General features: G+C 51.8%; 3 protein-coding genes across 18 annotated transcripts in view; 1 reads left to right on the top strand and 2 right to left on the bottom strand.

Annotated features, from left to right (window-relative positions):
• LOC146398562 (uncharacterized) overlaps positions 1-2,677 on the bottom strand; it is a 119,326-nt gene extending 116,649 nt beyond the window's left edge. The window contains exon 1 of the mRNA XM_084981753.1: positions 2,434-2,677. The gene's annotated coding sequence lies outside the window, so the exon portion shown is untranslated. The remainder of the gene's footprint in view (positions 1-2,433) is intronic.
• LOC106507157 (uncharacterized) overlaps positions 1-16,325 on the top strand; it is a 674,540-nt gene that overhangs the window by 38,439 nt on the left and 619,776 nt on the right. For 2 of the 16 annotated variants that reach the window (XR_014819416.1, XM_084981754.1), the window contains one exon: positions 278-491. The exons of the other annotated variants lie outside the window; for them this stretch is intronic. Coding sequence is in view for 1 of the 2 variants with exons in the window: in XM_084981754.1 (XP_084837880.1) it covers positions 278-370 (93 nt within the window). In the remaining variant the exon portion in view is untranslated. Of the gene's footprint in view, positions 1-277; positions 492-16,325 lie in introns of those variants that run through there. 16 annotated transcript variants of the gene reach the window in all.
• The window catches only part of LOC146398561 (uncharacterized), a 36,916-nt gene continuing 27,117 nt past the window's right edge, over positions 6,527-16,325 (bottom strand). Inside the window, exons 2-3 of the mRNA XM_084982492.1 lie at positions 9,640-11,252; positions 6,527-8,253 (exon numbers count right to left, since the gene is read on the bottom strand). Coding sequence (XP_084838618.1) covers positions 10,585-11,252 — 668 coding nt within the window. The 3' untranslated portion in view covers positions 6,527-8,253; positions 9,640-10,584. The remainder of the gene's footprint in view (positions 8,254-9,639; positions 11,253-16,325) is intronic.

The raw sequence follows: 16,325 nt of genomic DNA, 5'->3' as shown, positions 1-16,325 counted from the left end.
GGAAAAAAGACTAGATTGCTTTCCCTAGGTTCTCAAACGGATATGTGTCCCCCTAAAGGCTAAAACCGTGTAGGTCTCAGGCTAAAATGTAAGCTCCCCAGCATGGACTTCGAAGCCCTATGTGGACTGGCCATCAGTCCAGCCTCCTTTCTCTCCCTTCTCTTCATCCTCCTCACATCCCACTTAAATTTACCTCACAGCAGTTCTTCACTACAGGTTGCTTTGCTTGCTCAGCCCTTTCCTTTTTTCTTAGCTGACCTAACTTTTGCCCATCTAGGAATCTGCCTTCTTTACGAAGCACCTCAGGTCATGGCACCTACAGAAAGCTATTCAGGATAAGCAAACTGGATGTGAACTCTTGCCTCCCTGAAGCCAGTCTAGCATTTGCTTTTTCTCTTAGCATCTACCCCCTGGATTTCCAAACTAGGGTGGGAGTGGGGCGGGGGGCGGGTAGGAAAAAAGAAAATAAATCGTAAAGTAAAACCTGTTAAGCAGTGACTGATAATTGTTTGTACAGCACTTATACACAGAAGAACCCCAGGCTGTGGTACACATTTTTATAGTACTTTCTTGGGAGGTAAACATGTTATTTATAATCGCCAGCAGAATTTTGATGATAAAGACAACACACACCTTCCTGCTACAGAATATCCTATACGAATTTTCAACATCATCCAGTTTTCCTTTATGCCCAGCCACCACATGGTGTTATGTATTTAACAACTCCGGCAATTAATAAACAACATAGTTATGATATTCTGGGATCTACTAGGACTGCTCTGTCATTTACCTGAATTATTTCTCCTTGGTTCTCCACTTAAAAAGACTGTCTACCATCAGGCGTCCTTGAAATTCTCCATCTATCCAGGAAAATGTTTCAATTTTGAGATAAACCGTGTTCTAAGTCTGCCTACAGCACACGCTTTCTTTAAGTCAACCCTTTCCTTTTTCAAAAAGTCACTTAATTGTTGCCTCAAAACCGAGCTCTTTGCCCTCCCTGGGTAGACAGATCACAACGAAGAGTATTTCCCTGCAGCTAACACATCAACTTATAAATAGCGCTTACCGCGCTGAGTCACCAAAACCCGGAGTTTCCCCAAATAGCTTATAACGACTGCTGGGATCGCGTCTTCCAGAATGGTGACAGAATCCTACAGAACCCATGAGGTTAGACTCTAGGCCCATGCCGATAAGCAGGTCCCCAACCACCCAGCACCCAAAGAACGTGGGCAAGGCCGCCTCTTCCCAGCCAGGCGTAGACGTCGGACCTCGGATGGCGTTCTCCGACAGCGGGACTTGGCCTTGACCGCTCCTGGACTGTCCCCGCCCCCTCCGGAGCTGGGAGCCGCAGGGGGCCGGTACCAGCCTCCGCCCAGGGCTGCCCGCTCACACAAAGAGGCGCGTCCAGAGAGGGCGGCCTTGGGTTCTGCTCAGGTTATAGGCTCGGGACTCTGGGCAGCTGGGGAAGCAGTTAGGGGCTAAGGCCTTGAGGAAAACCCCTGTCTCCCCCTCCGCCCACTCCCACACGTTTGAAATGGCAGCAGCCGCCGGTTTGGGGGCTGGGGGAGCAGATATGGGGGAGGGAACGGAAGTGCCACCCCCTGCAGTCAGGGGATGGTGACGTCACCTCTACTGTCGGCCTGTAGCGGGGGCGTCTGCCTGTCACGTGACGCTACCCCCCCCTCCCGACTCCCCGCCGAATCCCGCGCGCGCGCTCCCTCCCCCAGTCCCTTCTCTCCAACTTTCGCCCTCCCCGCTCCAGCACGGCTGTCAACAGCGCCAGCTCCGCCCCCTCCCCCGCGCCCAGTGTAACCGCCACGGCGGCGCGGCTGGCGCTCCGGCTTAGGTCCGGGCTCCTGGAAGAGAGCGTGCCTTCGGTCCTCACCTATCCCCAATTCCCAGCGCGCTGGATGCGTGGACGCCGGAGCCAGGGTGCGCGGTGGCGTGCGGCGGCAGCGCTTCTCCGCTGAACCCTCCCATAGCAGGCGCAGGACGAGGCGGAGACGCAAGGTCCAAGCTCAGAGGGGGCGAGTTGCGCTCAGCAGCCTCCTGGTCTTGGCACGTCTCCGCTGGGGGTTGACCCCCCCCCGGCGGGATCCGCAACCGGGAGCCAGCCGTCGACCCCCCTACCCAGCGGCCCGCGCCTCCGCGGCGCTCCCGCCTCCACTATCCCTGCCTCCTGGGCGGCGCACGCAAGTCCTGCTTGGCTTCGTCTCGGGCCGCCGCGCGGCCGCTGGCTGTACGACGAGGGGCCAAGCACAGAATGCCTCCTTGAACCCCCTCGGCCACCCCGCCGTGCACTGCTGGGGTTCCCGATTGGATGGCTGTCACTGCTGCGCCTCGTTCTATTTTCCCCCTCGGTTCCCTGCTAAAAGTAGAGGCTTGGGGGAGGGAAAAGAAAACCCAGTGTTGAAAGGGGCGGTGCAGACTGACCTGTCAACGGCAGAGAAGGAAGACCCCCAGGTCGGGGCGAGCTCTCGAGCCCGCGCAGGGAACGGAGCCCTGGTTCCCGCGGAGCGGCGCGGCGGCAGCGGCTGTGGCTCAGCCAGGTGTCCCCCCTCGGCGGGGCCCGCGCTGCCGCGCCCGCCCCCTCCCCCGGCGCCGCGCTCCCCGCCCCATCATCAGGGACCAGGGAACCCCCCAGCTCGATTTTTTTGTGCAGTTTCAGCAAAGCTCCGAGGAAGTTGGTCCTTTTGTTCCACTATTTATAGATTGCGTCAACATTGCGAAAAGGAGAAGGCGGAGCGGTGGCCCCTCCTCCTCCCCTCCCCCGCCGGCTCCTGGGAGAGAAAAGCCCCAGCACACGACCTAAGTACACAGCGCGCCAGCCGCCCGCCCGCCCCCGGCCTCCAGCTCGCCGCTTCCCCCTCCCAGTCCCGGCCAGAGCGCTGCCAACCCCATCACGTGCCCGCCCGGGAAAACCAGCTCCCCGGGGCTCCGCGCCGCCCGCCAGGCTCCGTGGCGGCGGCGGCGGCGGCGGCGGCTGCCTCACTCGGCTGGGCACCCAGCTCGTGGGCTCCGGTCGTGGCCCAGGCGTCGCGCACAACGTGGGCACCCGCGCCCTAGTCACCCAATGGGGCCCCGGGGTCTGCAGCTCTTGGGTGTGCTTGCAAGCCTTCCGCGCTTCCGCCCTCTACCCTCCTCCCCGCCTCTGGAGCGCCAGCGCCCTGGTGCCGGAGTGTGCGCGCGTCCGGGCCTCTCCTGGGAGCCAGGGGCCCGACTAGTCACTCGAGCGGCCGCTTCCTCAGACGTTGGGATGCCCATCCTTCCCGGCCCCCGCACGATTGGCTGAGGGCGGGGGATCGAGGGACGCGGGGGTGGCTGGCGGCAGCTCGCCGGCTAGCCGGCGGAGCGCGGGAAGTACAGTGCGGCAGTTCCGAGACGCGCGTAGACGCTCTCCCTCCTCCGCAGGTGCAGCCGGGCTTAGTGCGAGCTCACTTACGGCTTCCCGGACATCTGCGGACCAAAGAGTTTGCAGACCTGAACCTCAGTGGGGGTAATACAGTTTTTAGGGAGTTACTGGAAGTTTGATCTGTGACAAAAACATTTGAACTTTCCTTTAAAAATCTGATGACGAAATGCTAGGCCCCGCCATATGTCCCGAAATGAAACTGAGCTCCCTTGCCGGCCTAAACCCTCTTTTCCTGAGCCTGGTGTATACAAGGAAGGAGATAAATAAGAGAAGAAGGCCTTATCAGAAAAAGAAAAAAACCCAGTGCAAGTAACTGGCTTGAGCGTAATTTACCTTCGCAGCTTCCGGTCGTTTCCCTAAGTGATTTATTTAGATCACAGATTAACTTTCCAGAATCGGAATAAAATAATTTAGCTCTTCAGAGCACGGGTGGAGGAAAGCCAGGGCTGAGTTGGGACGAGTGCAGGAAACGCGTCGGACCTTTCCGGGCAGCTGGACAGTATGGTAAACAGTCTGGAAGGGTTATATTATTTTCTAAGGAGTTTGGAGAGACTGTTCCTTCGCACCCAGCTCAAGTGCAGGCCGGGGGAGGGGAGAGGGAACCTGCACCGGCCCTTGCTGGGAACCGCGCTTCCGGACCCGACACAGGGCTAGGGCAAACCGAGGAGCGCTTTCGCCTCTAGCTGAGAAACCTTTCCAGGTTTGGGCCTTTTTCTTTCTCTCTCTCTCTGTCTCTCTCTCTCTCTCCCCCCCTCCCCCTCCTTCCCTCTCTCCCTCTCTCTCTCTCCTCCCCTTCTCTCGTCCCACTCTTTTTAAGGGGGAAACCTTAAGCTTTGGGTTCGTCCATTTAGGATACATGCGTTTCTCTCGCCCTAAAGGGGGAGGCGAGTTGAAGTAAGCGAGCCTGAGCAGTGGTTGCTGGGTTTCTAAAGCGCAGAGCTGAGTGGACCAGCAGCAGATGGGACTGGGCATTAGTCTCCTCACACCTGATGGGGCTCAGAACCTAGTTTGGGAGCCCGATCTTATTCTCCAGCTCTCTTGCCTTTTCTCTCGGTTTCCTTCCAATTTAGTGAAAGGCCCCGGCGCCCATCTTCCCGCCTTTCTTCCCTGCCCTGTCGTCTATGTTGGAAAGACCCAGTCCTCCTAAGAAGGCGAATTCGTTTCCGCGTCAATTTTGTTGCATCAATATCTACAAATCACGTTTCTTTGCACGAGGAAAACAAGCCAGGGCCTCCTGGCCTTTCCGGCCCCTGCAAGGGACAGGGGTGTCCAGGCCTCAGCTTGAGGCTTCCCCTCCCCCCCCCCGCCCCGCTTTGGGCCGAACCGCGGTGTCCCCACCACTTTGTCAGGACACGAGCTTTTCACCCCCACTTTGTTCTTCCGCAGTCTTCCCAGCTGCTAGAGAAGGGAGCGAAAGCAAAACGAAAGCACCCGGGGCACATCAGTCGCGGCGGCTTCCCTGAACGCGGCCGTGGGAGGCCAACGTCTGGGGTCGGTAGGCGAGGGTGGACGCGGGGGTTGCGTGGAAACTGGGTGGCGGGTGATCCCCGCAGGACCCCCGGGAGCTGCTGGGAGCTCCGTCGCTCCTCCTCCCCCTGGGAAAAGCGACTGCGTGTGAGAATGTATCAGCCCCGAAGGGAAAGTTTGGCCTGGGTCTGGAGTTGAAATTCGAGACTGATTGGGACCGTGCGGAGGGGACGCAGAGGCAAAGGAGTGTGGCGCGGGGGCGAGCGTTGGCCCCCGGCTGCTGAGCCGGGGAAGAGGCCGGGGAGAGCCGGAGCGCGGCGAGGGCGCGCAGAGGCCGCTGGGGACTGGAGGCCCACGGAATTGTTGCTCCGCTGAGGTTGCAAACTCAGCCTGCTTCCCCGCAAAAACCAGAGTTCTGCGCGGTAGAAAGACTTCAGGAAACTTTGGTGACATCCTCTGCACCCGCCCTCTTCCCTCGTGGCAGTCACTGCGAGGACAAAGGCGGCCTGCGCTGATTTGGACGAGGAGCGGCCCGTGTGGGCGGCCTTAGAGGCCGCAGACTTTTTCAGTTAGGAGAAGGATGAGTAGCTTTACGAGGTGAAGATTACCGCCACAACCACCCCTCAGGGGTGACAGCCAGTCCAAGTCTGATTTGTTAATAATCATTCTCATTCCCCCACCTTCCCCCCGCAGTGACCCAACACTGGGAGATTGACCTGCGAGATGCTCTCCCTTTCACTCCAGTAGGTTTCTGTGGCCAAACGCTCGAAAAGCCCCACCTTGCCCTACCTAATAAACAACTAACTTTGTTCTATTGAATGTCACCTTTGTTGTAGAAATATCTGTGGGTTTTGGCAAGTGTCAAAAAAAAAAAAAATCACCTGATCCTAAATGAGTCGAATGTGGAAACAGTTTTTTGTGCGAGTAGTTTGGGTCTGTGCTTTCTCTCACTGGCACCTAATGCATCGCAGCTCCAGGCTGTTACACCTCTAGCTGTGCAGGGGCACTTTCGCACCACGCCCTTCCTCTTTTTAAAGAAGGAGACTTGGAATTGTGCACTTGTGTGCCTTATTTAGATTCTGCATCGCTGGTTATTCATTTCACCAAAAGGACTCAAAAACCTCTATACTTTTAAAAGATGCAAAATGGAGTTATTTTAAGCAGACCTCGGGAAGGGCAGCATTGGTTTCCTGCTAATGATATGCTGGTTAACAGGCAATAGTCAAATGCAGACTAACTGTTCGTTTTCTTTCTTCCCTCTTCACTCTAACTGCAAATATCAGAAAGTTCTAAGTGTGAAAAACATGGCCCACTCCACCCAAAGTTCTTTCTACAATGATGAGAGGAGACCAGCAGGTGAAAGAGCCACGTAGGGTATTACTTTTGGAAAGAGTCTTCTATTTCTTAAAAAAGAAAAAGCAGCAAAAGCTACTTTTGACTCAACAGACTGATTAAAATGCCTGCTTTCACCATGCGCGCCCTTTGGTTTCATATGTGGCCACTGTTCTCACTTTCTTGCAAGTTTTTCCCCTTGTAACTTATTTCTGTGAAACAGAGATTCCATCAGGTTATCTTGCTAAACTGGGCGTCTATAATTATGAAGTTGGTCCTTTCTCCTCCACCCCACTTAAAAAGTACACACACGACTTTGAAAGCCCATAGTTATCTTTATTTCGCATCCTACTTTTTTTTTTTTTTAATTCCGCATTCGCAAATGATGCTTTGCCTGGGCTAGGTTCAGACCGGATTATCGAAAACATTACCCGCTCGGGCAGTCCCTTAAGCCATCGAAAGCCCAACCTTGCGCAGGCTGCTGGAACCCGCACCAGAAACCTCGATTTAGAGTCCAGTTTGGAAACAAATCTGTGCTTTTCGCGGTGAAATGGGAACTTGCCCAAGCGATGCATCTGGCTTTAGATTTTATGGGGAATATGATCTGGAAAAGGGAACGCCTGTTTCAGGCGCGGCAACATGTCCCGCGCGGATCCCCGGGGGCTCCCTCCTGCAAAGAGCGCGCGGGCCTCGACCCGCAGGGCCTCAGCCAACCTCCGGGCGCCCTGGTTTGGGTTAACCTCACACCAGCGCTCTCCCTTCCCGGTCTCGCCTGGGGTCGCTCTCCGCGGCTGACGAAGCTTTTAGACCAGAGGAGAAAGCTGGAGACTGAAGATCAGATGTCCTTAAAGGGGCTGGAGAAAGGGAGAGGATCTTCGCAGTTAGTGCCAAGAAACTCGGATACCCCGCGCCCGCCGCGAGGCGTAGAAAACTGTCCTGGGGGAACACAAGTGTTCCCGAGACTTTGCCAAAGTTTCGAGAGTCCGGAGGTAGCCTGTTCCCCACTCCCGCCCACCTCCGGGTGGTTTCATAATCCCCCTCCAGGCTGCTTTGGGCGAGGACCCGGGCTGGGTGGGGCGGGGTGGGGTGGGGTGAGGTGGGAGGAAGGATCTCCTCTCCCCCCGCCCCAGCAGCGGAAGCGTCTAAGGGGTTAAAATGGCGCTGCCGAATGCGGGTGAGGAGCGGAGCCAGGGTTCGGCCCCGACGGGCGGGAGAAGCGCGGTGGGGGTGTGGGATCCCGGAAAAGGCTGGGAAAGCGGGGACCAAGGGGAGGTGTGAGGAGGCGAGAGTTGTTGCTCTTGGGGGCTAGGTCCAAGGCAGTTGCCGGCAGTAGTGGGGACGGGACCGGCAGCTGGAGAGCCAAGCCGTGGTTCGTGCACGTCTTGCCCCCCTGAGCAGGGTTATGTCAGGAGAGCGCCCTGGCACCGAGCTCTGGCCCGCGGAGAAGATACTCCCCCTCGGGCTCTCTCCGCGAGCGGGGCTGGGCGGGCGCCGAGGGGCGGGCGGTGCGCCGCGCGAGCCCAGGGCGCTGAGGTCGGCAAGTCGCCTTCGGAGCGGGCGGCGGCGCTTCTCCAGTCCACGAGGAAAAACTCATCTGAAAAGGCACCGTCTCGGTCAGCAGCCCTTTAGCCCCTGCCTGGTAGGGAAGATGGAAAGGGACTCAGGGAACAAGGGAAACTCAGTTTAGAACTTCCCAGAGTTTCCAGGGTTGTCCGGCGACTGGAATCTTGAGAGCTCTGGAAGAACTGCACCCATTTCTCCTTCCAGAGCAAAACTAGAGGCGCGTTCCTCCAGAGGAAGGCTGAAGTTCAGGCCCCGCGTAGAACCCGGGCAGCCCCGGCTGGCCGACCTCGGGCTCGCTTCTTACAGGGAGGAGGTGAGCGTCCTTTCCGAACAGCCCTGGGCGGGGAGCGCGCGACTGCGGCGCGCTCGGCGCTGGGCCCCGCTGCGGGCCAGAGCGTTACCGCAGGAAACGCCTCGTCCCGTTTTCGGTCCCCCAGTCAGAACATTTGGCTGAATCTCGAAATAACTTTTCTGATAGTCTGGAAAAGAAACACGACTAATAGACTCACCATCAGCCTTGCGTCAGAGAACCATTCATTTCCCCTGGACTACAGTGAGATTGGTTTTTTCATTAGTTGCAGGAACTGAGTTTTTGATGATTTACCTGGCTGCTCAAGCTCCTGGGTGTATTCTCCTCCCCTCCTTTCCCATTTCATCTGGTTGTCAACTCACCACCCCCCCTTTAGAAAAAAAATAAACCAACTCCGATACTCAATTCCATCGTATCCACTGTAACATGGTCTAATTCAGCCTCTAGCAGTGGTCACTATAAGCCACTGTGTTTGCATAGCCCTCACAAAACGGGTCAGGTTGTCGGTTCCTTTGATCCTCAGAGACGGAAAAGTTTTGCTCTGCATGTTTTTTCTCTTTCTTTTTTCCCCACATCACTTTTAGTGACGGTGCTCTCCCCCCAGTTGGAGATTACCTCTCCTCCCAAATAGTTTGGGATTTCTTTATTTTTACAAGAACCTAAACAGTAAGGAGAAATTCTGTGTGTGCTGAGTCACCTTCACTCCCCCCCCCCCACAGGCTTAACACTAAACGATGTAATCAGTTAAACCAAGCTGACTTTAATGTCATTAAACATGGATCTCCCCTTTAGCCTTGGCAATTATGTCACTTCGAAGAAGGAAGTCATAAAAACGAAATTCTTGCGAATAAAATAAAATTATGGAAGCTGTCCATTTGAGGTCTGGATGCAGAAGAAAAAGGATTTAGTCTTTGAAAAAAGAGCCCTTATTGATAAACAATTATTGGTATGAAGTAAAATTTATAAAGCCAACCCTATCAGAGTATCTGCACACAGTAGGTGCTCACTGAGCATTTAGTCTCCCTTTTCTCCTCATCCTTAGAAATTTTGGCAGGAGATACAGATTTCCCAGTGGCTAAGGATGTTATGCTCAAACTTTGCTTTTGGTTCATGTAATCTACACCTACTCCAAAAAAAAAAAAAAAGCCCACAAAATTTATCCGGGAAACTTTAATAGCTTATTAAAACAATGGAAATAGCTAGACAACATAACAACTATGGCGATTAGATAGATATAAATCCAAAACACATTAAATTATTTTGAACTTTTCAGTGGCTGTAATAGGTTACTATTACCATTTGATTTCGTTTACCGATTTCTACAGTAAAAACGAAAATTGTGGGCTCCTGCTCACTTCTTGCGTTTCTGCTAGAGCAGGCTTCACCCACACACTGATCTATCTCGACCTCAATCTTTTCATAGCGCAAATTTTATCTGGACGCTGCTCGGCCATCCACCTTTAAGACGTGTGCTCTTTTTTTTTTTTAAATTAAAACAAATAAAATGAGAAAATAGAGAAAGAGGTTGTAGCACTCACGGGTGGAGAAAACCCACCTGCCCGCTCCTCCCGCCCGGTTCGGACTCGCCTGAGAAGAGAGTCGCCAGGAGCGGCTTTGCGGATCGCGCCGGGACACCTGGTCCGGTCATATTTTCTTTGGGGCCCATTCGCCGGGAGTAAACAGCCACGTTGTAGTGAGTTTCTTGGCAACTTTGCCCTGCTCTTTAAACAGCAGCGAATTCTCGCAGTTCGCCTCTGCTTACAGGCTCCTGCCTCAAATTGTTAAGTGTTAAAAGAGTGTTCCGATCAGCCCTTTTGCCCTTTCTCCTTCTAAGTGACGAGGCCGGTCACGGCGGGTGACCTCGACGTTTGCGGCGTGTCTAAGTCTCCTGGAGCCAGGCTGCCCCACCCCCTGAACGAGAAAACAGGGGCACCTAGTTAGTCCGTGGCTCCCGCCGAGGTGAGCGCGTGGGCACAGTGTGGGCTGTGCGAACGCTATACTCAAGTTCAACACGCTGCGCGGGCGGAAAACTTGGGGCACCAAATACTCCTCTTTAGACGAGCGCCCTGGGGGATCTGTGGAGAGACTGAGGGGCGCTGTCGTGGTTTGGGGAACATAAGTTTAATCTTTTGAGATTTATTCATCTCGTTCCAGAAAAACACCCCATACATGACCCTCCCCGCCCTTCCCTCCAGGGGTCCGCAAGCCTCGGGTGCGAGCGTGAATCCTGAGTCCCGCACCGGTTCTCGCTCGCTCAGAGCACAAGGCGGGCCGCCGAGGTCACAATAAGTTCAGAGCCGAAGATCCGTGTCAGATTTGAAGAAAATAAATATATTCTAAGTCCGGCCCAGAGCTGCTGTCTGGGGCTCAGCCCGGCTCCCCTTCCAAATCCTTCCCAGAGCGCAGAATTTGGTAATCGCTCTATTTCCGCGCAAACTGGACGCCGCGCCTGAAGGGCCGGCGGAGTCACTACCGGCTTGCCTTCGGTGGGGCCCTGGCATCAGCACGACCAGGTCGTGTCATCATTGTTGCAAACGGAGACGTGAAGGGAGCCCTCAACCCTCCACCTCCCCCGCGGCCCAGAGTGACCCCTGGAAGCTCTGGTTTGGATGTCCAGGGGTCGGGTGGGCCACGGGTTCGGCCCGGCCTCGCACCGAGGGGCGCCGGGCAGCGGGGACCGCGTCTCGCGCTGAGCCGGGGCCGCTGAGCCGGGGCGGCCGAGGGCGGCCCACGCGGGTCCTGGCGCCGCCTCGAAGTCGGAGGCGCTTCTAAGTTCGGCTGGAAGTGAGGGGCGCCCAGGGGGAACCGCTTCGGGAGCTTCGTGGCGCAGGCAAGTCTGGCGGGGTGGCGATGCGGGGCGGGAAGGAACTCTGATCTGGCGCGTCTCGCGGGTCCGCGGAAGCGCTCGGTTCGGGGTGAGGGTCGCCGAAGCCGAGATCTCCGAGCAGCCACGCTGGGCCTGACCTGAGCGACCCTGCGATGCCCCTAGTCCCGGCGCGGCGGCCTCTGCCTTCTGGGTGCCGGCCACAGTCTGGCCACAAGGTCGTCCAGTCGGGACCAGCGTAGCCCTCAGGGTGACGCTTCTGCGGAAGGCCGGACTGCGGGGAAGCCTCAGGCGACGGCCTAGACTCTGCGAATCCACGAGGGTGTTTTCAGGCCCAGCGGTCTCTGGACAGAGGTTAGCTCAGAGTCAAGTTTCTGCTTCCACCAAAAAAGAATTATACAAGTTTCCCAGAGCTGAAGTGAGCTCAAGCTGACTGCTTTCTTGGGATCCTGTAGGTGTTTTTGCCTGTAGAAGTGAGTTTGAGCCAGTCTTCTTTCCCTCATGTGAGCTGGTCACACCGTCAGAAGATGAGTTACCGGCCTGGGGAGGCTTCATTCCCTGTTCAGGTCTGTGCCCTCCTCCATGGCCCTCGGTGTCCCGCACACTTGTGGGCCTGCCCAGGAGGCCTTCCTTGCTGGACTAGTCTGATGTGGGTGAGAGGCCTACCTGGGAGGCGTAAAGGAGGAGGAGACAGGGCCTGAGCTGTGTGTGGAGGGCTGGGGGTGGTGAGGGTAGCTCTCTCCCTAAGAAAAAGGCCTGTGAAGTTTTGCTGCCTGGACTGAGAAGACAGGGTGGATATGCCTAGTCTAAAGGTGGATGGGACAAGGCCCTGGCTGGCTGCTGGAGAGCAAACTAGGATGGCAAATCTTTATCTTCTGGGCTGTTTCTGTATTTCAATCCTTTCCCATTTGTTTTCTGTTTACTCCTTAGTCAAGTGTTCCTGAACATCTTGCCAAAAGGAAGTCATTCAATTAACAGGCATTTATGGAGTGCCTACTGTATGCCAGGCACAGGAACAGGATAAGGAACAAGAGCTTAGAGTCCAGCCTTCTCTGTAGAGAAGAAAAAACCGGCAATTAAAAAATACTGTGTAAAGGGGCACGGGGGCATATCCATGGTGGAGTGAGCATGGCTCTGTATTTACAAGAAATTCAACATTTCTGGAACATAGAGGGGAGAGGACTGGGTGGAGAAGTAGGCAGCCTTGGGTGATTAGCCTGGACCCAAGAGAGGGGTTTTAAAGGGTGAGCTGTATATCGTGGGGCTTTCATGGTGCTGGTGGCACAGGAAATGAAGCTGAGGGGCCATGGTGCCACACTAGATCACATGTCCTCTAGATTTCTCTTCTGGTGTTAAGATTAGAAGGATTCACTTTTATTTTATTAAGGGAGCTGGTATTCTGTGCTAGGATCTATTGAGGCATGTATAGATAAGTAAAACATATCTATGCCTGTTCTACCTACATGGTCCATACTTCAGACCATGAAGAGAAAAGGAAAAAACCCTAAAAACTAATTTTAAGAGGACTCATCTAGCGGAAAATTTTGTGAAAATATTGCAGTTAGAAAGTTGACCTTTGAGAGTAAACCTAAAATAGTGAAAAAGACACTGTCCTGACCTCAGGGAGTTTATAATCCAATGGCAGAGGAATAAGTACAAGTTCTGGCGTCCCTGGAATATAAATGGCAGCAGACAGGGTAGGTTTTACACTCTGAGAAAGCCAGGCCATGGGGGTGGAGCATTTAGCTCAAGGTAGCTCAGGGAAGTCCTATGGGGAAATCTGGAGAACATTCCTAGGAAAGAGAAAACTTTCATGGGTTGACACAGTCCTTATCCTCTCTGGAAATACTGGAGTTCTCACAACATTTGTGAGTCTCAGGCCTGCAATAAGCTAATAACTGCTCTAGCGGGGCAAAAGAAAGGTTTTGCCACTAACTAGACTTAAAATTGTTAGTTTGATGTTACAGCAATTAATTATGAAAATACCCAGATATAGTACCTTTCATTGGAACTACTGTGTCCCTTTGTTGAATTTTGGTAGGGGCAGGAGGGACAACAACCTGAGTGCCTGCTATATTTCATGGGCACTTCACGTATATTGCCTTTTCTTCTTCTTCTTCTTCTTCTTCTTCTTCTTCTTCTTCTTCTTCTTCTTCTTCTTCTTCTTCTTCTTCTCCTTCTTCTTCTTCTTCTTCTTCTTCTTCTTCTTCTTCTTTTTTCAGGTCTTTTTAGGGCCAAACCTGTGGCATATGGAAATTCCCAGGCTAGGGGTCTAATCTGAGCTGCAGGCCTATGCCCCAGCCACAGCAACTCTGAGCCGCATCTGTGATCTACCCCACAGCTCATGGCAGCTAGGGATCCTTAACCCACCAAGTGAGGCCAGGGATCAAACCGGCATTCTCATGGATACTAGTCAGGTTCATTACCGCTGAGGCACAAAGTGACTCCTACATTGCCTTTTCTAACCCTCATAACAACTACATGAAGTGAGTGTTTGTTTCCATTTTATAGATTGGGAAACTGAGGCCTAGTGAGTTTAATTATGCAACGTCACTGGCGAGTAAGTGGCAGAGCTATTTGTCTCCAAGTCTGTGCTCTGTTCACTCTTCTCATGAGATCTCTTCCCAAGCCAGAGGGTGATGATCTTTGAAAAGAAAATCATATTAAGAGAATTCACATTTGAGGATGTTCAATCCCTATTGAAAAAAATAGGGTTGGATGAACTCGTAGCATCCCTATAAATTATATTTCATGGTTGCCAGTATAAAAATTGAGACCACAATAAATAGAAAATTTTTTATACAGATTGAATTCACACACGAGTACTCTTTTTAAAAATTTTTTATTGTAGCTGATTTACAATGTTCTGTCAATTTCTGCTGTACAGCAAAGCAACCCAGTCATACATACATATGCATTCTTTTTCTCACATGATCCTTCATCATGTTCTATTGCAGGTGACTAGATATAGTTCCCTGTGCTCTACAGCAGGATGTATGTGATTTCTCTGTAGCATCCTTTGCTTGCTAGAAAAAATTCAGAGTAAAGTGACACTGATGCTTTAGTTTTGTTTTATTATACAGAGAAACCTGTATGTACAGTCTTACATTTAAATGGAAACTCCCTTTTTATTTCCCCAGTTGTAGTCTCTAGGTCACTCTTGCTGGGTTGTGACTGAATATGGCTTGTCATTAGTATGCAGACAATGTAGGGATTGTGATGGGGGGGGGATTATGGTAATATTCTGATTTTATACATTTCTAACATTTTGTAGGTAAAAGGAAGAGATGTTTATGTTTCTTTTTAACCCTAGGATTACATTAATCAATTAGTCAATTCAATAAATATCTGTTGAGCACATACTACTGCCAGGTGCTGTGTCCTGAGGCTATAATATTGATCAAGACAAAGAGCCCTTGCGGAGTTCCCTTCGTGGCTCAGTGGTTGATGAATCCAACTAGGAACCATGAGGTTGTGGGGTCGATCCCTGGTCTTGCTCAGTGGGTTAAGGATCCGGCATTGCAGTGAGCTGTGGTGTGGGTTTCAGATCCCATGTTGCTGTGGCTCTGGTGTAGGCCGGTGAACTACAGCTCCGATTTGACCCCTTGCCTGGGAACCTCCACATGCCGCAGGAGCGGCCCTCAAAAGACAAAAAGACCGGAAAAAAACCAAAAAAACAAAACAAAACCAAAAGAGTCCTTGCCGTGGAGAGCAGGTAGGAAGGGAAGGAAGGAACATAACGTGTGCTCAGCTGTCTTAGACTCATTTAATCCTTCAGGCAAGCCTGCTGTCTCTCCCTGAGTATAGAGTAAATGCAGAAAAAAGGGAGGCTCAGAAAATGTAAGTAGCTTGTTCAAGATCATACAGCTAGTAAATCACAAGACTCCAGTTCAAACCCAGCAACAAAGAATATGCTTTTTCACTACAACACACTGCATTCTTGACTGTGCAGATACTAAAAATTGTGAGTACTTGCTAATCATTTTATCCCTCCTTGGCCTGTGTCCTCAACCAAAATAGCTGGATAACTATTCTTATTCTGTTTACCTCATGGAGCACTCTTCAAACAGAAAAACACTGTATTAAAGTTCCCATTGTGGCGCAGTGGAAGCAAATCCAACTAGTATCCATGACGGTGTAGTGTCAATTCCTGGCTTCACTCTGTGGGTTAAGGATCTGGTGTTGCCGTGAGCTGTGGTGTAGATCCCAGATGCAGCTCGATCCAGTGTTGCTGTGGCTGTGGTGTAGGCTGGCAGATGTAGCTCCAATTTTACCCCTAGCCTGGGAACTTCCACATACTGTGAGTGCAGCTCTAAAAGCAACAAAACAAAACAAACAAAAAAATGCTGTATGAATTTTTTTAAAGCTGTTCCTAATTGTTTGGCTTAATTTAATCTTACAGGAGAAAAAGCACATGAACTCTAATAATAGGTTTATTATTAATAATCTATTGATGGAAAAAACTTCAGTCCAGTAGGACCAGAATTTGATGAGTTATTGTTGTCCTTTGTTTTATTAATTATTTTAATGCCAAACATTTATTGGACATAGTGGAATTGCACTGAGTCTGTAGATTCAGGGGTTATAGCAAGTTACTTTTCCAAAAGAGGCCTCAAACCTAGTGGGTGAGAGATAATATATAAACAGGTAAATTATGAACATGTGTTATAACAGATGCCCAAGGTCTCTTGAGATCTTGAGCCTCCCTTGCCAAGGGAAGGTTAGAAGCTTTTTCTCCTAAAAGTGTTTGCCAAGCTAGAAGACACCTGTTAAAAACATAGAATCCCTCTTCCTTCTTGTAGAATCAGATTTTCTGGAGACTCAATAGTTTAGGAAGCCTGCCTAGACCAGAATTTGGGGAAAGAGTTAGATCACTTGATTATAGTCATGTGGCCTAAAGAAAAACAGTCCCTCAGCCCCTAATAAGGATGTGGTTATACTCGACCAGCAAAGGTTAAGAATCCAAACTCACTTAGGGAATTCTGTGTGCTAGAGGGTAGGAAAGGTTGATGGGAAATTTTCAAAGCAGATATAGCTAACATAAAATTATAGCACATTATATTGGGGGGGAGCATTTTGGTTAATAATTTTACCCATGAGTTCTTTTAAAATTGTGAGTGGATGCCACTCAACTCCAGAGTGTCTAGTTGATTAAGTAAGAGTAGAGCAGGGAGTTCCATTTTTTTTTTTAAGCCAAAGATTCTTTTATTCCAATGAAATGTTAATGGAAGGCTAACATACAAAGAAGAATTGCTGTGATTGAAGAAAAGAATGGGTGAGAAAGAGGTGGAGGCCCTGAAAACCACCAGTGCTCCTATGAATTCAGCCACCTGTGAGGAACTTGAGCTAAGAATGGGGCTTGTGTTCCAGGCCTGGTAGCATGTAGTCACAAAATAGAGGCACAGTATTTGATGACT

Source organism: Sus scrofa, chromosome 11 (genome assembly GCF_054392235.1).
Source record: "Sus scrofa isolate SSC_HxYL_T2T_F1_AM1 chromosome 11, Sscrofa_HxYL_maternal_Yorkshire_Landrace_v2.0, whole genome shotgun sequence".
Lineage (NCBI taxonomy): Eukaryota > Metazoa > Chordata > Mammalia > Artiodactyla > Suidae > Sus > Sus scrofa.
This window is presented reverse-complemented; position numbering and strand designations above follow the sequence as displayed.